Source organism: Gorilla gorilla, chromosome 12 (assembly GCF_029281585.2).
Source record: "Gorilla gorilla gorilla isolate KB3781 chromosome 12, NHGRI_mGorGor1-v2.1_pri, whole genome shotgun sequence".
In the NCBI taxonomy this organism is placed as follows: Eukaryota; Metazoa; Chordata; class Mammalia; order Primates; family Hominidae; genus Gorilla; species Gorilla gorilla.
The window spans coordinates 77,029,683-77,057,228 of record NC_073236.2 but is presented as its reverse complement, the minus strand read 5'-3'; the positions used below and the strand labels follow the sequence as shown (position 1 = coordinate 77,057,228).

The 27,546-nt window shown below is 37.9% G+C and overlaps 1 protein-coding gene across 39 annotated transcripts in view; it reads left to right on the top strand.

Annotated features, from left to right (window-relative positions):
* Window positions 1-27,546, top strand: part of EHBP1 (EH domain binding protein 1) — a 370,582-nt gene that overhangs the window by 57,220 nt on the left and 285,816 nt on the right. For all 39 annotated transcript variants that reach the window (XM_055377993.2, XM_019021230.4, XM_063696160.1 and 36 more), the window contains one exon: window positions 15,479-15,536. Coding sequence is in view for 37 of the 39 variants with exons in the window: in XM_019021230.4 (XP_018876775.1) it covers window positions 15,479-15,536 (58 nt within the window). In the remaining 2 variants the exon portion in view is untranslated. The remainder of the gene's footprint in view (window positions 1-15,478; window positions 15,537-27,546) is intronic.

Genomic DNA, 27,546 nt, shown 5'->3' with positions numbered 1-27,546 from the left:
TAGGTTGGTACATTTCCACTCCCATTATTATTTTATTTCACTCTCTTCCTGCTTACAAGTGTGGGGACCCCACACTTTTGTGAGTTTTACCTAATTTACATGATATTTGGAAAGACTGATGTTATTGTTGCTTTATCTATAGGTAAGGTGTTTTTTCCTCTGGCTTCTTTCAATATTTTCCTCTGTGTTTGTTTTTCTGTAGTGCGACTATGATATGCCTACATGTAGATTTTTTTGTATCTATCCTGCTTAGTGTTCTCTGAGTTTCCTAGATCTGTGGTTTGGTGTCTATCATTAATTTTTGGGAATTCTCAGACACTGTTGCTTCAAATATTTCTTCTATGCCTTTCTCTTTTTCTTTTTCTTTTGGTATTCCCATTATGTGTATTTATGTCTGATACGGTTTGGATCTGTGTCCCCACCCAAATCTCGTGTTCAGTTGTAATCCCCAATTTGGAGGTGGGGCCTGGTAGGAGGTGATTGAATTGTGGGGACAATTTCTAATGGTTTAGCACCATCCCTCTAGTGCTGTTCTCGTGATAAGAGTTCTCATGAGATCTAGTTGTTCAAAATGTGTAACACCTTCCCTTGCTCTCTCTTCCTGCTCCTCTGGCCATATAAAACGTGCCAGCTTCCCCCTCACCTTTTGCCATGAATTAAAAGTTTCCTGAGGCCTCCCCAGAAGCTGTCATGCTTCCTGTAAAGCCTGTGGAACCATGCGCCAATTAAACCTCTTTTCTTTATAAATTACCCAGTTTCAAATATTTATAGCAGTAGGGAACAGACTAATTCAATACTTTTTGTAATTGTCTCACAGTTTTTGGATATTCTGTTCTTTTTCTTTTTTTCCCAATTCTTCTATTTCCACTTCAGTTTTGGAATTTTCTACTGACATTTTCTCAAGTTAACTTATTTCCTTGACTATCATCAGTCTGTTGATGAGCCTATCAAAGGCATTCATCATTTCTATTAGTGTTTTTGATTTCTTGCGTTTCCTTTTGATTTTTTCTTAAGAGTTTTCATTTCTCTGCTTCCAGTGACACCCTTAGCATATCAATCATAGTTGTTCTAAATTTCAGTTCTGATCATTTCATTATCTCTGCTCTGAGTTTGATTATGATGCTTGTTCTGTCTCTTAAAATGATTTGTCTTTTGGTCTACCTTGTAATTTTTTGTTGAAAGCTGGAAATGATGTACTGGTATGTGAAATTGAGATAAAATAGCCCTTTTTAGTAAAAGGTTTTCTCTTTATCTGGATAGGAGTTGGGCTCTGTTTACTGTTTACCGTAGCTATAGCTATAGGTGTCAGAGGCTAAAATATTCTCTGTACCTTTTTTTGTTTTTTAAATCTCCTCTGTTGTCTTGTAGTTTCTCTAGAGATTTCTTCCTAACTGAGGTCTGAGTTGGATAGTTCTTTCAGTTGTATTTCCCTGTTATTATATGGGAGCCGTACTGATATGGTGGTAAGGTGTGGAGGAATGGGAAGTATTCTATAGTCCTATAATCAGGCTTTTAGTGATTTTGTTTTTTGGCTTTACCCTCCCCAGTGCTCCTCAATTTTTTCCCCTTTAGGTGAGAAAGGAAGTCTAGAGGGTACTGGAGTTGGTTATTTCACTTCTGTCAGTTCATTTAGTTTCTAGTAAAATAGTTTCTCTTGAGGGTAGGCCTTATTAAGAGGCTTGGGAAAGTATTTCAAAGTGGCTACTTTTCCTCTTCTTTGCCCTAAGCAGGAGGGTATTTTTATCCAGTCTGCACTGTGAGAGAACCTGGTAGGGCTCTTGGAGGTAAAACTCACAAAAATGTGGGGCCTCCCAAGACTGATCTTCCTGGGAGTTTTTAACTCTCAGACTTGTCCACATCCAACCTCTAGTAATTGGTCAATTACAATTTAGGCTTTCTTACTCTGGTACTGTGGAGCATACTGGTTCCTGGACTGCTTCTCCTGTAAGTTGTGATTCTCTTTGTCTGCCTTTCACTCCAGTTTTGGGGGTAGTGATTTGCCCTGTGACCTCAATTCTCTGAGGAATCTAAGAAGAGTTGATTTTCAGTTTGTTTGTTTTTTTATGTTGTGGGGCTATATAGAAGTGACAGCTTCCAGGCTCCTGACATACTTGACTGGAAAGTAGAAGTCTTTTTGTCTTTCCTTTACCAGTGTCTTATATTGCAAATAGTTTTTCCCATTTTCTTAATGTACAACTTTGTTTATGTTGTTTTTCAGTATGCCGTTTTTTTTTTTTTTTTGAATATAGTCTATCAATATTACATCTTGATTTTGAGACATAGTGAAAGTATTTCTCTATCCAGGCTTATAGAAATTCACTCATGTTTTCTTCTAGTACTTATATGGTTTCCTTTTTTTTTAAAAAAACATTTTAACATTTCCATCTTGGATCCATTTTGAGTTTATTCTTATGTAAGGTGTGTGGCATGTGTCTTTTTTTTTTGAGATGTTTCAAATGGTTACATTTGTTGTTGTTTTTAAACTATATATATATATAATTCATTGTAGATTGTTTCACAAGCATGTAAGCAACCAAATCTTTTGATTAGTATTAGCATGGTATATTTGTCTACATCTACTTACTTTTAATCTATACTTGTCTTTATATTTAAAGTAGGTTTCTTATGGAAAACATACAATTGGGTCTTGTTTTTTGAACCTCTGACAATCTTTTAATTAGTGCATTTAGACCACTGACATTCAAAGTGGTTATTGGTGTAGTTAATGTCTACCTTATTTGTTACTGTTCTCTATTTGTTGCCTTTGTTCTTTGTACATTTTTTCCACTCTTTTTCTGTCTTTTGTGTGTGTGTGCGTGCATGTGTGTGTTTTAATAGAGACAGGGTCTCGTTATGTTGCCAAGGCTGGTCTTGAACTCCTGGGTTTAAACCATCCTCCCACCTTGGCTTCCCAAAGTGCTGGGCTTACAGGCATGAGCCACTGTGCATGGCCCTTCCATGGGTTTCTGTTTTTTTTTGAGATGGGAGTCTCACTCTGTCACCCAGGCTGGAGTGCAGTGGCGCAATCACAGCACACTGCAGCCTCAACCACCTGGGCTCAAGCAATCGTCCCACCTCAGCCTCTCAAGTATCTGGGACCACAGGCATGCACCACCATGCCTGGCTTAAATTACTTGTAGAGACGAGGGCTCACTGTGTTGCTCAGGTTGGCCTCAAACCCCTGGGATCAAGTGATCCTCCTGCTTCCACCTTCTAAAGTGCTGGGATTACAGGAGTGAACCACCATTCCTGGCCCCTTTTGTGGTTTTAATTGAGCATTTTATATGATTCCATTTTCTCTCCTTTCTTGGCTTATCAGTTTTACTTCCATTTTTTTTTTAACTTTTTTTTTTGTGGTTGCGTTAGAGTTTACAATATACATTTAAAACTAATCCAGGTCCACTTTCAAGTAACACTGTACCTTTCTACAGGTTGTGTGAGTATTTTATAATAACAAAATAATCCTAATTCTTCTCTCCTGTCACTTGTATCATTGCTGTCATTCATTTCACTTATATATAAGCATATATGTATATATACACACTATGTATATTAACAAAGGATATACAATCAAATACATTGTTGCTATTTATTATTTTAAATAAACTGTTATCTGTTAGATCAGTTAGGTATGAGACAAATACAAGTTTTCCTTTTACCTTCATTTATTTATCCTTTGGTACTCTTCCTTATGTAGATTCGAATTTCTGACCTATGTTACTTTCCTTCTGTCTAAAGAGCTCTTTTTAACATTTCTGGCAGGGCAGGTCTGCTGGCAACAAAATCTAATTTTTGTTTGTCTGAGAAAGTCTTTATTTTTCTTTGACTTTTGAAGGATAATTTCAAAGGGTACAGAATTCTAGGTTGGTGGGTTTTTTTTCTCTCAACACTTTAAAGATTTTACTCCACTCTCTTCTTGTTTGCATGGTTTCTGAGAAGTTGGAAGTAATTATTGTTTCTCTATAGGTAAGGTATTTATTTCCTCTGGCTTCTTTCAGGATTTTTTTATCTTTGATTTTCTGTAGTTTGAAATGGATATGCCTAAGTGTAGGTTTTTTGGCCTTTATCCTGCTTGGTGTTCTCTGAGGTTCCTAGATCTGTGGTTTGGTGTCTGACTTTAATTTGGAGAAATTCTCTGTCATTATTGTTTCAAATATTTCTTCTGTTCCCTTTTCTTTTTCCTCTGCTTCTGGTATTTCTATTATGTGTATTGACATCTTTTGTAGTTGTTCCACAGTCTTTGGATATTCTATTCTGTTTTTTTTTTTCAGTCTTTGTTCTCTTTGCCTTTTTTTTTTTTTTTTGAGACAGAGTCTTGTTCTGTTGCCCAGGCTGGAGTACAGTGGTGCGTTCTCGGCTCACTGCAACTTCTGCCTCCTGGGTTCAAGCAATTCTGCCTCAGCCTCCTGAGTAGCTGGGATTAGAGGTGTGCACCACCATACCTGGCTAATTTTTGTGTTTTTAGTAGAGATGGGGTTTTGCCATGTTGGCCAGGCTGGTCTCGAACTCCTGACCTCAAGTGATCCACCTGCCTTGGCCTCACAAAGCGCTGGGATTATAGGCATGAGCCACCGTGCCCAGCCCCTCTTTGATTTTTAGTTTTGGAAATTTCTATTGTGATATACCCAAGCTCAGAGATTTTTCTTCCTCAGCTATGTACAGTCTACCAATAAGCCTATCAAGATCATTCTTCATTTCCATCGTAGTGTTTTTGATCTCTAGCATTTTATTTTGTTTTATATTGGTTGGTTCTTTCTTAGTATTTCCATCTCTCTGCTTACTTTGCCCATCTGTTCTTGCATGCCATATACTTTATCTATTAGAGCCCTTAGTATATTAATTATAGCTGTTTAAATTGCTGGTCTAAGTATTCCAGTATCCCTGCCATATCTGAATGTGGTTTTGATGCTTGCTCTGTCTCTTCAAACTCTGTTTTTTGCCTTTTATTATGCCTTGTAATATTTTTCTTGATAGCCAGATGTAATGTACTGGGTAAAAGGAACTGCTGTAGTAGGCCTTTAGTGATTCAGCAAGGACTGGGGTTGGGGGAACATTCTATAGTCCTATGATTAAGTCTCAGTCTTTTAGCGAGCCTGTGCCTCTGGACTCTGAACTGTAGAAGTGCTTTGTTTAGTGCTTAGGTGGGGCAGGATGGCTAGAATGGGCTGGAGTTGGGTATCTTCCTTTTCCCAGGTCAGTTAGGCTCTGACAAAACCCCAGCAGGCTGGGTTCTAGTTAAACAGTTTCTATTGTCTTAATGAGTCAGACCTCGTTAAGAAAAGAATGCTCTGGGATAATTCAAAATGGTTTATTTCCCCCTTTCCTTGTTGGGATCATGAGGGGATTTTTCTCTGTTGTTCACTGTGAGAATGTGGTAAAGCTACAGGAGGTAAAACTCCCAAAAATGTGCTTCCCCTTTCCCCCGCGACTGGGTCCCCCTGGAGTTTTTATCTCTCAGACTTGTCCATACTGAGCCTTCAGTAGTTGATCAATTACAGTTCAGTTTTCCCTACCCAAGTACTGGTTCCCACAGAGGTTTCAGCTCTGGTAAGTTGTGATTCTTTGTATTCACCTGCTAATCTCTCTAAATTTGGGGGCAGTGGTTTGCCCTGCGACCTCATTTCTGTTATGGATCTAAGAAGAGTTGTTGATATTTCAGCTTGTTCAGCTTTTTACTTGTTAGGATGGAGCGGCAAACTGGAAGACTGTGTTTAACTTTTGAGGAACTGCCAGACTATTTTTTGTAGCAGTCCCACTAGCAATGTATGAGGGTTCCGGTTTCATCATATCCTTGCCAGCCCTTGTTATTGTCTGTCTTTAAAAAAAAAGAGTTTTTTTTAGAGGCAGGGTCTTGCTTTGTCAGCCAGGCTAGAGTGCAGTGGTGTGATCATAGCTCACTGTAACCTTAAACTCCTGGGCTTAAATGATTCTTCCCTCTTAGCCTCCCAAGTAGCTAGGACTACAGGGTCATGCCATCATGTCTGGCTAATTTTTAAATTTTTTTGTAGAGACAAGGTCTCACTATGTTGTCCAAGCTGGTCTTGAACTCATGGCTTCAAGTGATCTTCCTGCCTTCCCCTCTCAAGTTGTTGGGATTATAGGCACGAGCCACTGTGCCTGGCCTTTGTCTTTTTTTTAGTAGCCTTCCTAATGGGTATGAAGTGGTATTTTATTGTTCAGCAACATACTTTCAACTGTTCTTTTACTATTTTGATTGTAGACCATATCTACTAGCTTGTTGATTTGGTAGGTGAGGATTTAGCCCTCCTATCATATCCTCCCTGAAGCATACTTACCCTTCTCTTTTCCCATTCCCTCACTTCCCAGTCAGGTCTATCAGAGTTAGGTCAGAATTCATTGTGATTTAGTAAACATAGTTAGCAGCTGAGCCCTATAGTATTATCACATTTCCATTTTTTTTAAAAATTACCTTGTGTTAATAATTACTAATTTTGTTTTGTCCTTCCCACGCCTTCCCTTATGACTCTGCAGTGTGTGTATCATTATTCTTCTTAAACTTACCTGTTACCTCTCAAAATCCCCCTCAAACAGTTAAACACATTGGTAATTCATCAGTTCCTTTCCTCACCTGGAGGCCACAAGTGTCCTGCTCCACTTTGGAAAGGTCTGTCTCAAAGCATCCAGCATAAATGACATCTTAGACCTTTTTTCACTGCTGTACTGGGGATAGTCAGATATTTAGCCTTCTGGATTTATCTAAATTTCCTGTATTTCTCTCTTTTAAAATAACCGTTATTTTATTCTAGTTCTGGAAGATTTCCTCAAATTTATATTCCAACTCTGCATTTTTGCTCACCTAATGAAAAATAATGACATAATTTTCAGAACGCTTTCTTATGTATTAAATATTCCTTTGGTATTTTTCATGAGTGTAATGTCTTTAATACCTCTGAGCATACTGGTGATATTGTCTCGGCTTCCTTCAAGTTCTTTTTCTTCTTTTTAACCTGTTTTCTGTCATATTGGAGGCTTTCCTTAGATGATCTTTGGTTGCCTGTTCGCATTTAAGAGGGAGACTGTACAAAGCTATTTGGAAGCTCTATGCATACACATGGACAGGTTGCTAATGTTTTTGGAGAAGTTGCTGAAAGCAAAGCGCTCCACTAAGCACTTCATATATCTTAACTATTCGTTACATTGGTCCTGTATTCTTATTTCACAGATGAGGAACATCTTGAGGCTTAGATGATGCAACCAGAAGAAAGTTGGCTTCATGTGATTCTTTTATCTATCATACTGTTTTTCTGCCGTCTTCTCAGTAAATGCTTTTTGAATACCAGGAAATCTCTTGAGACCCTTAAGGTCAGAAACAAGACAGACAAATGTAGTCATCCAAAACACACAATTGCAGTAATTATAGAAGTGTGTTGAGATGAAACTGTGAATATGATTGTTTGGACTGAGGAATGGTCAGATTGATAGATTCTTTTTTTTTTTTTTCTACTATCTTCAACTCCAGGGAACCAGGTATATAACCTGGGCATACAAATATTTGTTTTAGTGACATGTGAGGCTTCTTCCAATAGGTCTAGAAAAAAAGAGAAGAGTAAATAATATGCTAAATTAAAGGAATCATTATGGGTGATACTGTAAAACAATAAAGTATGAAGTATTATTTGAGAAGACCAATATTGCACACATATACAGCAGTGATTGATTATAGTGCTGTTTGTCTTACAAATATCCTTATATTAGAAAAATTAGGCCTTGTGTGGTAGTGCATGCCTGTGATCCCAACACTTTGGGAGGCTGAGGCAGGAGGATCACTTGAAGCCTGGAGCTGGAGACCAGCCTGGGCAACATAGCAATCTCTACAAAAAACATTTAAAATTACCTGTTGTGGTGGCATGTGCCTGTAGTCCTAGCTACTCAGGAGGCTGAAGCAGGAGGATTGCTTGAGTCCAGGAGTCTGAGGCTGCAGTGGGCTATGATCACTCCATTGTACTCCAGCCTGGGCTAGAGTGAGAGCCTGTCTCAGAAAAAAAAAAGAAAGAAAAATTATAAATTGTTTATACTGTTGTTAGTAAGATATTTATTTATTTATTTATTTATTTTGATGGCCCATCTGAAAGTACACTCTGCTGTAATATGCCAAACTTCAAACTATGTTTCCTCAATTTAAGGTGCTGTTTCTAAATACTGGCATATAGATATTAGAAATACCTGTCAGAAAAGTTCATTTGCATTATCAGTTATTTTTAACCAAAAGTAATCACTCTGTTAAAATATTTTTAAACAATAGAATGACACAAAAATATAAGTAAAAAAACAAAGTATTTTTATTTAACTGACAAAGATGTTTTGCATCTTTTATTATTAGAATTGTCCTTTATTTTTACAGAAAAGAAATATATCCTATGTATGTACTTTGTCTTGTATTTGTACAGTTTTTTTCCCTATTGAATAATTACTGCAGCTTGCTAAATAACTCTTGTGAGTAAGCATAAAGGAGTATAATTAACTGGAACTGTAGCAGTGGTAGTTTAATAGGAGGCAGATGTACCTACTGAAGGATAAAAATAATAACTTGAGAAAAAGTAAAGTTAGAGTATTTCTGTGATAAGACAATCTCCCCCTTTTTTGTTTAAATATTCACAGCATCCTACCATGAAATGTTCATTTATGGCTAAGAGTCCTTTTCCCTAAAAGAAATAACCTTATTAGTGAAGTGCCTATTCAGTTAAGTTTGGTATTAATGTTTTGAGCTCTTTTTTTCTTATTTTAGGCATATCCTGGATTCTGTGGTGAGAGAAGTGTGTTGTACTTTTTGTGTTCCAAAGACTTACAGTTCCTTATTTTTAATTTAGGAAAAGCTTGGAGGCTTTCCAAGTTTTGAGGTACAGCTATCTTTTATTTTTTTGAAATAGTGATTTCATACAAATGAAAACTGATAGGACATAAAAAGGATAAATTTGGTCTCAGCACTTTGAAATGTAAGCTTTTACAAGACAGCAACTATTATTGTTATGTGTTTTTTTAAATTTACTGAGTTTTCTAGAACATTGAGGGGTTACTGTAGCAGATACACCCAGAAATCCAAGTTGGTGAACCTAACAAAAGTTTATTTTTTGCTCACTTCTCAATGTAGAGAGGGTGTTCCAGGTCAACTGGCCTTCTGTGTGGTCACTCAGGGGCCCAGGCTACTCTTGTCTTATGACTATGCCCTCTTCTCTGTTCTAGAATCCTGTCCATTTAGATAGTGTGGGGAAATATACTAGTTTATTATTCATTTACTCCAGAAGTGACATAGACCCCTTCTCATGTTCTAGTGGTGAGAAGTATGATGTGACCCCATCTTAATGCCAGCATGGTGGTGGTGGTTGGAAAGGTCTGGGAGTAGGGTACTTCTTGTAACGCCTCTCGTGGTTAACACTGTGCTTTGAACAGGGAGCATAAATCTGATAGTCAGTTTACTGTTCTGCTAAAAGTTATTACTTCCCCTTTCATAATATTGTTCAAAGGTGGTAATATTAGCTACCTCTAGATTGTGAATAGACAGGAGACAAATGTCCTTGCCTCATATTCTTTACCCTATTTCTGAATTTTTCATTTTGCTTTTAAACTACCAAATATTTAACCAATTAGTGTCAGCGTTTTTGCTGTTGTTTCTTTGTTTGTTTTTTAACTGTTGAGATTTTAGTGCAGTCCCTTCATCTGATAACTTAGGGAATAGGCTCAGAGAAAGTAAGAGATATTTCTAAGGTCACTTAGTATCAGAGCTAATTCCCGGTCTAGAATTCTCTTCTACATACAGTCTGCCCTCCTTATCCGCAGGTTCTGAATCTGTGGATTCAGCTAACTGTGACTTGAAAATATTCAGGGGGAAAAAACCAATAGAAATAACAATATAATAACAAAAAATAATATAAACAATACAGCATAACGACTATATAGTATTTACATTGTTGTATTAGGTATAGTAATCTAGAGATGATTTAAACTTAGTCATACACTGCAGAAGAATGTTTTGGTCAACAACAGACCACATACATGAAGGTGGTCCCATGAGATTATAATACTGTATTTTTTACTGCACCTTTTCTATGTTTATATATGTTTAGATACACAAATACTTAACCATTATGTTAAAATTACCTACAGTATTCAATACAGTAACATGCTGTACAGGTTTCTAGCCTAGGAGTGATAGGCTCTACCATATAGTGTAGGTATGTAGTAGGTTATACTGTCTAGGTTTGTGTAAGTACACTCCATGATGTTTGCACAGAATTGCCTAATGATGCATTTCTCAGACTATATCTCTATCTATCGTTAAGCAGTGTGTGACTGTATACAAGAGGATGTGTATAGGTTATATGCAAATACTGCATCATTTTATATAAGGGACTTGAACATCCTTAGATTTTGGTATCTGTTGGGGGTCCTGGAACCAATCCCCGACAGATATGTAGAGACAACTGTACTATGTCATCTTTGAAAGGTCTACTTTTATAAATTCATATCTCCTGAATTAATACAAGTTTTGTCCCCCAGATTCCTTTCCTCTTAATAACCTCCTAAGATACTTACCCTGGAGAAATGGGAATTTTAATTGATGTAGAAAAAAATGAGTGGTCTGAAAAGCATTTGTCATATTATTGTTTGGGTCTGGCCAGCCCATACTGGAATGTCATATTGACTTTGAATGCCTGAGAAAGAATGGCCCAGGAATTGAAGGAGCTACCAAAAAAGGAGGGGAGGTTGCCAGAGTCAAGTGGAGCCTATTTAAAAAATTTTGCTCAGATCTTAGGGGAACATTTATGTTAACTTAAGACAAAGAACACTACTCCCCATACTTCTGTTGACTTGGAAAACAAATTAATTTAGTTGTTTGAGGGCTTTGTGATTTCTCTGAAATTTAAAAAAATTAATTTATTTAATTCTGTCTGTTCATAATTAATTCCAAACTTAAAAGTGCTGATTTGTATGTATTTATTTATTCTGCTTCTTAATAAGTGTGCAACTGATTTATTTTTAATAGCTCACTCCCCACATTTAAATACCTCCCACCAGCATAAAGTAATATAAATTCATGGTAGAAAATACAGAAAAGTATAATGACATGTAATTTTACTTCCCAGTAATAAACACAGATAGCATTTTGAGGTATTTCCTCTTGGTTCTTCTCTTATTATATCGTATAGAAATATTAAAATCTATATGAAATAAACTAACCATGATATCCTAAGCATTGTCCTATGTTTGCAAATGTTCTTAGAAAATATTTTTAATGCCTGTGTGATTTTCTAGTAAATAGACATACTGTAATTAGTCACTCATCTTTTTTTGGGCTTTGCATTGAAAGTGTCATTGTAAATTACAGTTTTTACAAATTTTAAATTTAGTAATCTCTGTGGTTGGGCAGGTTCTTTCTGCCACTGTTCATGTTTTTTCCTGAGATATTTATAAATAGTTTCTTTAAGCTAAGGTCTTTTCATCTTCTCTATGTTCTCCAAGGTTGTGCCTGGACTAGGGTAGTTGGTTTAATGGTCTGTCTCCCCACTAGATTGTGAACTTCCAGTGGATCTTTCTTTCATCCTTGTATCTCCATTGCTTAGCATGGTGTCAGGAACATAGTAGGCATCAGTAAAATATTTGTCGAATGCTTATTATGATTATGGAAAATGATGGGACTGATTTTCATGTGATAGTTTCGGGTTTTTCTCATGGCTTTTAAAGTTTCACCTCACACATGTGTCATAATCAGAGAGTGGAAAAGAGTAAAGGAGTTAAAATTTAAGCCAGAAATGTTTTTCTTTAAACTTAGTTTTCATACACAGTAGCTCACTTAGTGGTGAAGAGGAGGGCATGCCTTAGTTGCATGCCAGGGAAAGCTCAAGCTAATTGCTTTATAATCTGAATATTGTAGCTCTCCTTTTAGCTTCTCCTCTCTTCTCCACTTCAATCCTCTGTGCTCTTCCTCCCTGCTGTCTCCTGTCCTTTTTCCTAGCCTCTTTCTTCCTTTCCAGAATTTGACGTCAGGAGCACAATTTGAGACAAAGCATGCTGTCTTCAGATTCAACATGTTCCTTTTTAATGGCTTTGGAGATAGGATAGAAGGTGTTAGATCTTTATTTTTAAATGCACAATTTCCTTCCTTGAACAAGCCCACCAAAAGGCCTCAAATTTTCCAATGGAGCCCTTTAGACAGATTTCACAGGAAGTGTGACTGTGCATACATTTTATATGTATGTCCATAAAATGTTTACATGTAATATATAAAAATGTGTATCATATATAGGGTTACCTACTAACTAAACTGAAGTGATGGGATAGAGATGTTAAATATGTAATTGTTGAATTCTCTCTGAAACCCTGTCTATCAGGTTTTCTTGACTTTTTTTATAGGAAGTTATATAATTGTAGGTTTGTTGGTAGTTGGAGAAAACGCTCACAGCTGTCCTGTCTGTGGTCTCTTGGGAGTATATAAGTAAATATTTAATGGTTCTTTTCTAGTGTAGCATGAATGCTTAAAATATTAATTGTGGACAGCCAGTCATGTGGTTCTTGGTGCCCTTCTATTGAGAATAATAACCCATAGCAGTTCTTTATTTTAGAACACTCTGCCTCAGTTTGTTCCCGATAATTAAATAGTCGACTGATTTCTAGTGAAGATATTTAAAATGTTAACATGACTTAAAATCACAAAAATGTTTAGCCATCTTTGGGGGCATTCATAAATAAGTGACTTTTGATCTATTTACATTCTTGGAACATCAGGCATATATACAGCTTAGGAGACCGCCCTTCTTGCTTTTTTATGCTAAAAAGCTTTCATTTTCTGAAGCACTGAGATGCGTTAAGTGGCAGGAGGGTGCTAAGCATTAGAATGAGGCAACAGTTCAGGTGGCACTAGGAGGATGTTGTGTAGGGGAGACACTCTCATTGCCATCACAGGTAATGCCTCACTAGACTTTCAAGTCAAACAGTGGTTGTCAGCCTTGGCTGCACATTAGAGTCACCTGTGAAATTTAAAAAACTGCACACCAGACCAATTAAATCAGACTATCCAGGGCTGGAACCTAGGTATCAGTATTTAGAAACGCTTCCCTAAAGTTTTTATTTTAATGTACAGCAAGAATGAGGATCCCTGCAAAGCTTGGATGAGTTGCAGAGATGATGTATTATATAGCTACTGGCTTCAGTTGGACCTCATCAATTATAATTAACCAATTGGGAGTTCCTGGATGAAACTTAAGGTTTATTCAGTGCCGCATATTCATTGAGCCTCAACCTTGTACTAGATTATTAGTTGCTAGGATTACAAAGATAAATAAGACATGGTTGATAAAATAGTGCAGTCTAGTGTGAGAGACAGAAATAATAAATACTTACAATGCAAGGTGTATAGAGTATTAAAATAGAAAATAGGTGTGTCTAGGTTATTATTGGGAACACAGGCGTAATTAACTCTGAGGCTTAGAGTATGGAATGGGTGGGAGGGGATGGGGCAGGAGATGACGTGAGAAATGGTCAGGGTTACACAGAGAAAGTGATAAATTAGGGGTTTACTAGGTAGAAAAATGGAAGAGGAAGTTTTTTTGTGTGTGTGTTTTTTTTAAACATTGTAACATTGCAAAGATGTGAAGAAATGAAGAAATATGTGTTCAGGGTTTGGTTATAGCGCAAGATGCCTATGAGATATTTGCAGGTTATACAGCTAGAGAGATAGATCAGAGTCAAGTGGTGAGTGAAATGCCTTACAAGCCGTGTTGAGAAACAAGGGTGTCACAGGGCCAAATGCACATAGGGTCTAGATAGATCATTTTAAGGAGTGAAGCTGGTCAGGTGTGAAGCAGTTGGTAGTGTTGGAGGCTCTCCTAATCTGGACAGCATAGGCCTTGTTTAAAGGCATTTAAATAAGAACTTTTTAAAAGAGTTTAAGTTTAAAATAAAATAGAATACTCTTTCAGTCAACTAAACCTGTAAAATTCAACCTGCAAGGGCCAGTTGGTGGTACCTTCAATTTAAGAGCTCAGCATAGGATGATAAACAAGGAAAAACTGTAAGGTAGCATTTCTATAAAAGTACTGTCGAAATATAATTTCAGAGTTGAAATTGTGCTGGAGCTGTGGAGATGAGAGCATAAGTGAAGAGGTTAGTGCAGTAATCTAGGTAAAATGTTCTGGCAAGCCATCAATGTTTTCAAATGAGGTAGCTTACATTTGTTGGCTACTGTTCTCCTCTTGTTAACTTGCCATCATAGATCATACCTTCTTCCCAACCCCATCTATCATGTTGTTATACTGCACCCCATTCTTACTCACTGGAATTGTCCTAGTGCAGGTTTCTGTGTTGAACAAGGTGTTTTTTTGTTTTTCTTTTAACGGTTGTTTGTTTTTCCATTGGTATAACTCTCTCTAGATAGCAGTATAGGTTTGTAGGTGGATCGCTGAGTGAGGAGTTTAAGGCTGGAGGCCTTTTATGTGTGTGTGTGTGTGTGTGTGTGTGTGTATATATATATGTATTTAATTAAATGAAATAGAAGGAAAGGTTATCTGCTGAAAGCAAGGGATTCCAGTGTAAAATGAACAGGACATAGAAAGTGGTGAAGGTCAACAAGATGAGTATGACTTTCATTTCTTGGTTAAGAAGCTTTTATCTAAGATTTTTTAAAATGAAAATTTAAGTAAAATAAGTGATAATCATAATCTTGATGTTTTTCATAAGAACAAAAGAGAACTTAGTTATATTAGGTTGATGCAAAAGTAATTGCGGTTTTAGTCGTTAAAAGGAATGGGAAAAACCACAGTTACTTTTGCACCAAACTAATTTTACCTGAAAATGTGTTATTTTTGTTTGACTTTATATTAGTGGAAGATAGAGAAGAGAAATCTGAGATTAGAAGACCTGTATTTCAGTCTTGGTTCTGCCAGAGCTTTTGATGATTTAACTTAATAGTCTTTTAAGCTTAACTAAAATAGGGATAATAGTGTATACCTTGCCTATTTTTTCAGTACCATATTGTTTTTAATGAAGATTGAGATGATTGGCTATAATAATGTTTTAAAAACCACAAGCACTGTTCATGAGATACAGAGATGCAAAAGTAGTGAATTCATAGATTTAAATTATTTTGCAAGTGCCCTTTTTATGCCTGTTTACTTCACATTAAAGGGGATAATGTGTTAGAAGTATGGTGTTAATTTATGGAGAAGATATGTGTGTGCTTTTTTTCTTTTTAAAATAGACCAGTTCTAAATATTTTATTTTACTTGGTTTGTCCCTGTGATTTAACTTGCTAAAGTATTGTTGGAAAAGGACACGGAGGAAATATTAGTTATGCAAATTAGGTCACATCTGTAGTTAACATCTACTATATTTGATAGAGCTTTATTGTAACAGTAGCTGCTTTATGTAGCCTAAAGCAGATGACATTTTTGCCCTTTTAAAGGCACTAAAATGAAACTTTATTTATTTAAGATAAATTATGTTTAACTTTTTTTCTGTTTGGCAGGCAACCAGATAAACTGGTGGTAGTTTGGACCAGAAGAAGCCGAAGGAAGTCTTCTAAGGTTAGTGTATTTTCTAAATTTCTTACCTAATTGTTGAATACAAATTAGCAAACTGCTCTGGTTCCAGTGTAGAATATTTTAAAATATTACTTGATGTTTTTTTTTTCTTGATTGTCTACTGAAAATGGATTGATCAGATGCTATAATCTTTTAACTGCTTGTTCTCAAAACGGGAGCCAGATACCTGAGTTTTGGTCTTGGATTTGGTAATTGCTATGGTTTGAAAAAAATCAGGTGTTGCCAATGTAATAGAACAGGTTGGTGCAAAAGTAATTGCGGTTTTGCCTTAATAGCAACAACTGCAGTTACTTTTGCACCAACCTAATATAAGGAGGTGGGGGGCCTTTAAGAAGTGATTAGGGTAAGGACTTCTCCCTTGTGAATTCAATTAGGCATCCTTATAAAAGGACTTGATAGAGGGAGTTTGTTTCCTTTTTGCCATTCTGCCTTCTGCCACATGAGGATGCACTAAGAAGGCCCTCACCAGATGCCGATGCCTTGATCTTGAACTTCTAGCCCTTAGAACTGTGAGAAAATAGATTTCTGCTCTTTATTTATTACTCAGTCTGCGGCATGTTGTTGCAGCAACACAAATGGACTGAGACAGTAGCCTTGAATAACATAATAGTTAGGTAACTTCTCTGTACTACAGTGTTAAGAATTAATGATTAAACAGGTACCACTTACAAAATTGTACCTAAGATTAATTTATTTAGATTACAAGATGACGAAGTTAGGGCACACTTAAGAAGTTACGAGTTATCTGAGTCTGTTGCTGGGGTGCAGAAGAGGAGTTGGATTTTTCAAAGATTTTAATTTCTTTTAGTACTGATAATTTTGTTTGTGGGGAGTGGAACCGAATTTTATAATATTCAATAACAGTTCTACAGATATTTAAAAAATTCTATCCTGGCCAGATTCTATCTTTACGCCTGTAATCCTGGCACTTTGGGAGGCCAAGGCAGGAGGATCACTTGAGGCTAGGAATTTAAGACCAGCCTAGGAAACATAGTGAGACCCCATATCTACAAAAACAAAAACAAAAACAAAATTAGCCAAGTGTGGTGATGCACCTGTCATCCCAACTACTCAAGAGGTTGAGATGAGAGGATCGCTTGAGCCCAGGAGTTGAGGCTTTATTGAGCTAGGATTGTGCCACTGCACTCCAGCCTGGGTGACAGAGTGAGACTGTCTCTAAAAACAAAATTCTGTTCTAAAATAAATGTGACTATATTTGTTATTAGTATACAATGACCACAAGAATGTTCATTGAATGTTGGTTTTTCTACAAGTAGACCTGTATAAAGAAAACTTTATTAGTTTTAATTGAAATCCTAAAATTTTCTGTATTTAAAATTTTTTATTTAGGGCCTCTTTTCAAGTCTTTTATTGAGCTAAAACTTACATGTGTGTAATACACAGATCTTAATTTTATAATTCAGTAAGCTTTGATCAATATGTATACTTGTGTAATTACCACTTCTGTAAAGATACAGACTGTTTTCGTCACTTTTTTCTTTTTTTTTTATTATACTTTAAGTTCTAGGGTACATGTGCACAACGTGCAGGTTTGTTACATATGTATACATGTGCCATGTTGGTGTGCTGCACCCATTAACTCGTCATTTACATTAGTTATATCTCCTAATGCTATCCCTCCCCCATCCCCCCACCCCACAACAGGCCCCCTGTGTGTGATGTTCCCCTTCCTGTGTCCAAGTGTTCTCATTGTTCAATTCCCACTTATGAGTGAGAACATTCAGTGTTTGGTTTTTTGTCCTTAAGATAGTTTGCTGAGAATGATGGTTTCCAGCTTCATCCATGTCCCTTCAAAGGACATGAACTCATCCTTTTTTATGGCCGCATAGTATTCCATGGTGTCTATGTGCCACATTTTCTTAATCCAGTCTATCATCAATGGACATTTGGGTTGGTTCCAAGTCTTTGCTATTGTTAATAGTGCCACAGTAAACATACATGTGCATGTGTCTTTATAGCAGCATGATTTATAATGCTTTGGGTATATACCCAGTAATGGGATGGCTGGGTCAAATGGTATTTCCAGTTCTAGATCCCTGAGGAATCGCCACACTGACTTCCACAATGGTTGAACTAGTTTACAGTCCTACCAACAGTGTAAAAGTGTTCCTATTTCTCCACATCCTCTCCAGCACCTGTTTCCTGACTTTTTAATGATCGCCATTCTAACTGGTGTGAGATGGTATCTCATTGTGGTTTTGATTTGCATTTCTCTGATGGCCAGTGATGATGAGCATTTTTTCATGTGCGTTTTGGCTGCATAAATGTCTTCTTTTGAGAAGTGTCTGTTCATATCCTTCGCACACTTGTTGATGGAGTTGTTTGTTTTATTCTTGTAAATTTGTTTGAGTTGATTGTAGATTCTGGATATTAGCCCTTTGTCAGATAAGTAGGTTGCAAAAGTTTTCTTCCATTCTGTAGGTTGCCTGTTCACTCTCATGGTGGTTTCTTTTGCTGTGCAGAAGCTCTTTAGTTTAATTAGATCCCATTTGTCAATTTTGGCTTTTGTTGCCATTGCTTTTGGTGTCTTAGACATGAAGTCCTTGCCCATGCCTGTGTCCTGAATGGTATTGCCTGGCTTTTCTTCTAGGGTTTTTATGGTTTTAGGTCTGACATTTAAATCTTTAATACATCTTGAATTAATTTTTATATAAGGTGTAAGGAAGGGATCCAGTTTCAGCTTTCTACCTATGGCTAGCCACTTTTCCCAGTACCAATTATTAAATAGGGAGTCCTTTCCCCATTTCTTGTTTTTGTTAGGTTTGTCGGAGATCTGATGGCTGTAGATGTGTGGTATTATTTCTGAGGGCTCTGTTCTGTTCTATTGATCTATATCTCTGTTTTGGTACCAGTACCATGGTGTTTTGGTTACTGTAGCCTTGTGGTATTGTTTGAAGTCAGGTAGCGTGATGCCTCCAGCTTTGTTCTTTTGGCTTAGGATTATCTTGGCAATGCGGGCTCTTTTTTGGTTCCATATGAACTTTAAAGTAGTTTTTTCGAATTCTGTGAAGAAAGTCATTGGTAGCTTGATGGGATGGCATTGAATCTGTAAATTACCTTGGGCAGTATGGCCATTTTCATGATATTGATTCTTCCTATCCATGAGCATGGAATGTTCTTCCATTTGTTTGTGTCCTCTTTTATTTCGCTGAGCAGTGGTTTGTCGTTCTCCTTGAAGAAGTCCTTCACATCCCTTGTAAGTTGGATTCCTAGGTATTTTATTCTCTTTGAAGCAATTGTGAATGGGAGTTCCCTCATGATTTGGCTCTCTGTTTGTCTGTTATTGGTGTATAAGAATGCTTGTGATTTTTGCGCATTGATTTTGTATCCTGAGACTTTGCTGAAGTTGCTTATCAGCTTAAGGAGATTTTGGGCTGAGACAATGGGATTTTCTAAATATACAATCATGTCATCTGCAAACAGGGACAATTTTACTTCCTCTTTTCCTAATTGAATACCTTTATTTCTTTCTCTTGCCTGATTGCCCTGGCCAGAACTTCCAACACTATGTTGAATAGGAGTGGTGAGAGAGGGCATCCCTGTCTTGTGTGAGTTTTGAAAGGGAATGCTTCCAGTTTTTGCCCATTCAGTATGATATTGGCTGTGGGTTTGTCATAAATAGCTTTTATTATTTTGAGATACGTCCCATCAATACCTAATTTATTGAGAGTTTTTAGCATGAAGGGCTGTTGAATTTTGTCAAAGGCCTTTTCTGCATCTATTGAGATAATCATGTGGTTTTTGTCTTTGGTTCTGTTTATATGCTGGATTACATTTATTGATTTTCGTATGTTGAAACAGCCTTGCATTCCAGGGATGAAGCCCACTTGATCATGGTGGATAAGCTTTTTGATGTGCTGCTGGATTTGGTTTGCCAGTATTTTACTGAGGATTTTTGCATGGATGTTCATCAGGGATATTGGTCTAAAATTCTCTTTTTTTGTTGTATCTGTTCCAGGCTTTGGTATCAGGATGATGCTGGCCTCATAAAATGAGTTAGGGAGGATTCCCTCTTTTTCTGTTGATTGGAATAGTTTCAGAAGGAATAGTACCAGCTCCTCCTTGTACCTCTGGTAGAATTCGGCTGTGAATCCATCTGGTCCTGGACTTTTTTTGGTTGGTAAGCTATTAATTATTGCCTCAATTTCAGAGCCTGTTATTGGTCTATTCAGAGATTCAACTTCTTCCTGGTTTAGTCTTCGGAGGGTGTATGTGTCCAGGAATTTATGCATTTCTTCTAGATTTTCTAGTTTATTTGTGTAGAGGTGTTTATAGTATTCTCTGATGGTAGTTTGTATTTTTATGGGATCGGTGGTGATATCCCCTTTATCATTTTTATTGTGTCTATTTCATCCTTCTCTCTTTTCTTCTTTATTAGTCTTGCTAGCGGTCTATCAATTTTGTTGATCTTTTCAAAAAACCAGCTCCTGGATTAATTTTTTTTTTTGAAGGGTTTTTTGTGTCTCTATCTCCTTCAGTTCTTCTCTGATCTTAGTTATTTCTTGCCTTCTGCTAGCTTTTGAATGTGTTTGCTCTTGCTTCTCTAGTTCTTTTAATTGTGATGTTAGAGTGTCAGTTTTAGATCTTTCCGGCTTTCTCTTAGTGCTATAAATTTCCCTCTCCACACTGCTTTGAATGTGTCCCAGAGATTCTGGTATGTTGTGTGTTTGTTCTCATTGGTTTCAAAGAACATCTTTATTTCTGCCTTCATTTCGTTACATACCCAGTAGTCATTCAGGAGCAGGTTGTTCAGTTTCCATGTAGTTGAGCGGTTTTGAGTGAGGTTCTTAATCCTGAGTTCTAGTTTGATTGCACTGTGGTCTGAGAGACTGTTATAATTTCTGTTCTTTTACATTTGCTGAGGAGTGCTTTACTTCCAACTGTGTGGTTAATTTTGGAGTAAGTGTGGTGTGGTGCTGAGAAGAATGTATATTCTGTTGATCTGGGGTGGAGAGTTCTGTAGATGTCTATTAGGTCTGCTTGGTGCAGAGCTGAGTTCAATTCCTGGATATCCTTGTTAACTTTCTGTCTCGTTGATCTGTCTAATGTTGACAGTGGGGTGTTTAAGTCTCCCATTATTATTGTGTGGGAGTCTAAGTCTCTTTGTAGGTCTCTAAGGACTTGCTTTATGAATCCGGGTGCTCCTGTACTGGGTGCATATATATTTAAGATAGTTAGCTCTTCTTGTTGAATTGATCCCTTTACCATTATGTAATGGCCTTCTTTGTCTCTTTTGGTCTTTGTTTAAAGTGTGTTTTACCACACTTTGTTTAAAGTGTGTTTTATCAGAGACTAGGATTGCAACCCTTGCCTTTTTTTGTTTTCCATTTGCTTGGTAGATCTTCCTCCATCCCTTTATTTTGAGCCTATGTGTGTCTCTGCACGTGAGATGGGTTTCCTGAATACAGCACACTGATGGGTCTTGACTCTTGATCCACATTGCCAGTTTGTGTCTTTCAATTGAAGTATTTAGCCCATTTACATTTAAGGTTAATATTGTTATGTGTGAATTTGATCCTGTCATTATGATGTTAGCTGGTTATTTTGCTCGTTAGTTGATGCAGTTTCTTCCTAGCATCAGTGGTCTTTACAATTTGGCATGTTTTTGCAGTGGCTGGTACTGGTTGTTCCTTTGTATGTTTAGTGCTTCCTTCAGGAGCTCTTGTAGGGCAAGCCTGATGGTGACAAAATCTCAGCATTTGCTTGTCTGTAAAGTATTTTATTTCTCCTTCACTTATGAAGCTTAGTTTGGCTGGATATGAAATTCTGGGTTGAAAATTCTTTTCTTTAAGAATGTTGAATATTGGCCCCCACTCTCTTCTGGCTTGTAGAGTTTCTGCCGAGAGATCTGCTATTAGTCTGATGGGCTTCCCTTTGTGGGTAACCTGACCTTTCTCTGTGGCTGCCCTTAACATTTTTTCCTTCATTTCAACTTTGGTGAGTCTGACAATTATATGTTTTGGAGTTGCTCTTCTTGAGGAGTGTCTTTGTGGCGTTCTCTGTATTTCCTGAATTTGAATGTTGGCCTGCCTTGCTAGGTTGGGGAAGTTCTCCCGGTTAATATCCTGGAGAGTGTTTTCCAACTTGGTTCCATTCTCCCCATCACTTTCAGGTACACCAATCAGACGTAGATTTGGTCTTTTCACATAGTCCCATATTTGTTGGAGGCTTTGTTTCTTTTTGTTCTTTTTTCTCTAAACTTCTCACTTCATTTCATTCAATTGATCTGCAATCACTGATACCCTTTCTTCCAGTTGATTGAATCGGCTACTGAAGCTTGTGCATTTGTCACGTAGTTCTCATGCCATGGTTTTCAGCTCCATCTGGTCATTTAAAGACTTGTCTACACTGGTTATTCTAGTTAGCCATTCGTCTAATCTTTCTTCAAAGTTTTTAGCTCCTTTGCGATGGGTTCGAACTTCCTCCTTTAGCTTGGAGAAGTTTGATCATCTGAAGCCTTCTTCTCTCAACTCGTCAATGTCATTATCCGTCCAGGTTTCTTTCGTTGCTGGTGAGGAGCTCCGTTCCTTTGGAGGGGGAGAGGTGCTCTGATTTTTAGAATTTTCAGCTTTTCTGCTCTGTTTTTTCACCATCTTTGTGGTTTTATCTACCTTCGGTCTTTGATGATGGTGACATACAGATGGGGTTTTGTTGTGGATGTCCTTTCTGTTTGTTAGTTTTCCGTCTAACAGTCAGGACCCTCAGCTGCAGGTCTGTTGGAGTTTGCTGGAGGTCCACTCCAGACCCTGTTGCCTGGGTATCAGCAGCGAAGGCTGCAGAACAGCAAATGTTGCTGAACAGCAAATGTTGCTGCCTGATCTTTCCTCTGGAAGCCTCATCTCAGAGGGGTACCCGGCCGTGTGAGGTGTCAGTCTGCCTCTACTGGGGGGTGCCTCCCAGTTAGGCTACTCGGGGTTCAGGGACCCACTTGAGGAGGCAGTCTGTCTGTTCTCAGATCTCAAACTCCCTGCTAGGAGAACCACTACTCTCTTCAAAGCTGTCAGACAGGGACAATTAAGTCTGCAGAGGTTTCTGCTGCCTTTTGTTCAGCTATGCCCTGCCTCCAGAGGTGGAGTCTACAGAGGCAGGCAGGCCTCCTTGAGCTGCGGTGGGCTCCACCCAGTTCGAGCTTCCTGACCGCTTTGTCTGTCTACTCAAGCCTCAGCAATGGTGGGTGCCCCTCCCCCAGGCTTGCTGCTGCCTTGCAGTTCAATCTCAGACTGCTGTACTAGCAATGAGCAAGGCTCTGTGGGCGTGGGACCCTCCAAGCCAGGAGCGGGATATAATCTGCTGGTGTGCTGTTTGCTAAGATTGTTGGGAAAGCACAGTATGAGGGTGGGAGTGACCCAATTTTCCAGGTGCTGTCGTCACAGCTTTGCTTGGCTAGGAAAGGGAATTCCCTGACATCTTGCACTTCCCGGGTGAGGCGATGCCTTGCCCTGCTTCGGCTCATGCTTGGTGGGCTGCACCCACTGTCCTACACCCACTGTTTGACAAGCCCCAGTAAGATGAACCTGGTACCTCAGTTGGAAATGCAGAAATCACCCGTCTTCTGCATCGCTCAACGCTGGGAGCTGTAGACTGGAGCTGTTCCTATTCGGCCATCTTGTAACCACCCCCACTTTTTTCTTTTGTTCCTCTTCTAGGCAGTTCCCAACCCTCAGAGGTGAACACTGTTTTGATTTTCTGTTACCATAAGACTAGTGTTGCTTGTTCTTGAGTTTCATGTAAAATAGTACAGTAGTACAGTCAGGCTTGTTTCACTTGACATAACGTTTTCGAGATTTGTTCATGCTGTTTTGTGTTTTGGTAGTTTATTTGTTTATTGGTAAGTAGTATTCCTCCATGCAAATATACTACAATATGATTATCTCTTCCTGTGTTGATGAACATTTGTTTTTTTTTTCCAGTTTTTTACTCTTGTGAATAAAGCTGCTATAGACATTATTGTACAAGTGTCTTTGGGGAAAAGTATTTTTTTATCTTGGGCATATCCCAAGGAAAGGCATAACCAGGTAATAGGGTACGTTCATTTTTAACTTGTAAGAAATTGCCACGCACTCTCACCAGCAATATTGAAGAGTTTCAGTGGCCTCACATCCTGAGCAGCAGCATCTTTAAAGCATATGTTTATAGTTTGAGAGCATTATAATTTGAGTGTCTTCTTACCATTAACATATGAGAAGGGGTTCTACAAAGAAACATAACATTTGTTGGTCAATATAAGCTTTTGTGGGAAGGACCAACATAAGTTTATCCACTAAGTATAATAGGTGAATATGACTAGACCTATAAATTTTAGAAATAGCCTCTAAATGTTTTTAGTTATCAACAAAAAACGATTTATCTCTTTTAATAATTAGCTTGAATGCCACATTCAGGGCTTGAAAAAAAATTAGAAAGCAATTATTTTCTAAGAGAAAATGAGAAACATAAGGAAATGCGTTAGATTATAGGTCAATTAAGAATACCCTGGCTGGTTGCGGTGGTTCACACCAGTAACCCTAGCACTTTGGAAGGCTGAGGCAGATGGATTACTGGAGTCCAAGAATTTGAGACCAGCCTGGGCGACATGGTGAAACCCCCTCTCTACAAAAAAAAACAAAAAACAAAAAACAAAAAACAAAAAAAAACCCTATATTTGATGTTTGATGTTCTTTTTTATTTCATTGCATTTACATTGAAAAGATTGAAAAGTCAGTCAAATAATTTCTCTGTTAGGTCCAGATTCTTTTTCATATTGTATCAAACATTGTTTGAATCCAGAATGCAAACATATGAGGCTACAGGTTGATTTTCTTAGAATATAATATTTTCTAGAAGAAATTACTTATTGTTGGATGAATTTTCCATTTGTAATGCTCTTAACATTTTAAAATCTTTCATGAATATGTTAGAATCATTGTGATTTCTCTTGAAACACAGATGTACTTCTTGTGAAAAGTTAGTATGATGCAGTATATTCATGTATTTATGAAAGTGCTGTTTTAGGCTGGGCATGTTGGCTCATGCCTGTAATCCCAGCACTTTGGGAGGCCGAGGCAAGTGGATCACCTGAGGGTCAGGAGTTCTAGACCAGCCTGACCAACATGGTGAAACCCCATCTCTACTAAAAATACAAAATGAGCTGGAAGTGGTGGCACACGCTTGTAATCCCAGCTACACGGGCGCTGAGGCAGGAGAATAGCTTGAACCCGGGTGGTGGAGGTTGCAATGAGCTGAGATCGTGCCATTGCACTGCAGCCTGGGCAGCAAAAGTGGAACTCCATCTCAAAAAAAAAAAAAAAAAAAGACAGAAAATGCTGTTTTATAAATTGTACATAATAAGCTAAATAGGGAAATAAAAATAAGTTCCAGAAACTATGAAGGAAATGATTATATTATTATAAAAGTTAAGCAACTGAAAAAGAAATCTTGAGAGTGAGATCCATGACATTTCAGAATGATTGAAAAACATTTGTTTCCAGCTGCTAAGTTAGCTATCAGTTACGTTAAATCTAAAGACTAGAACCACTTTTTATTCTGAAAGACCTTTCTGTTTTCTGATGCTTTTCCTTTAAAATATACGTTACTTGCTGCTAAGTACCACTGAACTCACGTAGGAGGAACAAATCTCTGCAACTGTTGGTCAGAAAATATATATACTTTTTAAGACAGGATCTTACTTGTTGCCCAGGCTAGAGTGCAATGGTATGATCACAGCACTGCAGCCTCGACATCCCTGGGCTCAGGTGATCCTCTGACCTCAGCCTCCCAGGCAGCTGGAGAGGCGTGCACCACCATGCTGGGCTAATTTTTTTTTTTTTTTGTAGAGACGGGATTTCACCATGTTGCGCAGCTAGCAGAATATATTCTAGTTTTTACTTTGTACTATGTTTTAGAAAGAGTTTGAACTACACGATAATCATTTCTTTCTTTCTTCTTTCTTTCTTTTTTTTTTTTTTTTGTTTGAGGCAGAGTCTTGCTCTTGCTCTGTCGCCCAGGCTGGAGTGCAGTGGGATGATCTCGGCTCACTGCAACCTCCGCTTCCTGGGTTCATGCAATTCTCCTGCCTTAGTCTCCCAAGTAGCTGGGATTACAGACATACGCCACAATTCCTGGCAAATTTTTGTGTTTTTAGTAGAGACGGGCTTTCACCATGTTGTTCAGGCTGATCTCAAACTCCTGACCTCAAGTGATCCACCTGCCTCGGCCTTCCAAAGTGCTGGGATTACAGACATGAGCCACCATGCCCAGCTACAATAATCATTTCTTTTTGGCATCTGTGTAGCTTACTATTTTTCTTTCCTGATTCTCAGTATATTATCTATTTTTATTTTTAAAAATTTAGAATTGACACCCAGATAGGTCAGTTCATTACCTGATTAGAGAATAAAATAATAAGACGCCTTCTGTGGTCCCAGCTACTCGGGAGGCTGAGGCAGGAGAATGGCGTGAACCCAGGAGGCGGAGCTTGCAGTGAGCCCAGATAGCGCCACTGCGTTCCGGCCTGGGCGAAAGAGCGAGACTCTGTCTCAAAAAAAAAAAAAAAAAATTTACTTCTCAGTTTATTGCTCACTCTTTTTTGAGGTACGTGTCTGAATTTGGAGCTAAGTATACTAGGAGCTCATTACAGAATCTTTGTTTTGTTTTTGAGACAGTCTTACTCTGTCGCCCAGGCTGGAGTGCAGTGGTGTGATCTCGGTTCTCTGCAACCTCCACCTTTCAGGTTCAAGCAATTCTCATGCCTCAGCCTCCTGAATAGCTGGGATTACAGTCATGCACCACCACACCTGGCTAAGTTTTGTATTTTTAGTAGAGATAGCATTTCACCATGCTGGTCAGACTGGTCTCAAACTCCCAACCTCAGATGAGCCGCCCGCCTCAGCCTCCCAAAGTGTGGGATTACAGGCCTGATCCACCACATCTGATCCTAGAATAATTTTTGATTGAGAGAATAATTACCCTGAGTAGTTAACACAATATGCAGCTTCCCTTCCTCTTCTCCTTAAGTCATGGCTTTTATAACAAAGATTTTTGTCAGGCTGCAATTGATTTGTATATGCTTAAATAAATTATGTTTCAGTACAATATGTGACAGTATTGGAATCAGGGCAGTTAGGATAGACCAGAAAAATAATGGCAGAGTAGTTATGTTGCCCTAAATCCTGTTATCTTACTAGAAATTTAGGCTCACAGAGAGGTTGGAGAATTCCAAAAAGAAACCATAACTTTAAAATCCTCACCAATTTTTTTTCATGGCATTACCACCTTTACTTCCTTGCTCTGTGGTTGTGCTACAGCCTTTGCAATGTGCTACCATTTCAAGAAGGAGAGTACAGCTAGCTGCAGAGCTTTGCCTAATGACAGTCATGTTGACAACTCTAAGATGACTTTATATATGACATCTTATGTGGATATATGCAGTTTTAAAAATTGAAAATTGTCAGTTTAAAAACTATATGGCATTTGTAAATTTTCACTGAAATATTTCAATTTTACAGGAATCAGAAATAACGAATGATTGCAAACTCTGTACTTAGTTCTGTACTAGGTACACGTTTTTTAGGTAAGAATATGACATGAAATAATTAGCAAATGAGACAGTTTATAGAGTCACCCAAAATTGAGAAGTGTTGCCTTTTTCCAAGTTGGTTTTTGGCAGATGTCAAAGGATCTTTGATGTGACTTGAAATGTGAGGAAAATTGTAGAAGGGGACCAGGATAATGTGTCCTAACTTTTTCTGCCATTAGCTGTACTAGGATATTGGCAAATGATTAAATAATCTGCCTTTCCTAACTATACTAAGGAGCCAAATGGCTGTATGTGTGTTCCTGTGCCTACTTATTTTATAGGGAAATCCTTTCTATTACTCAGAATGAAAAATGATCAGGGCTCTCGTAGTGCTGATGTTTGCCAATATGGTGTGCTTTTTCTTTTGTTTTTTTGAGATGGAGTCTCGCTCTGTCATCTAGGCTGGAGTGCAGTGGC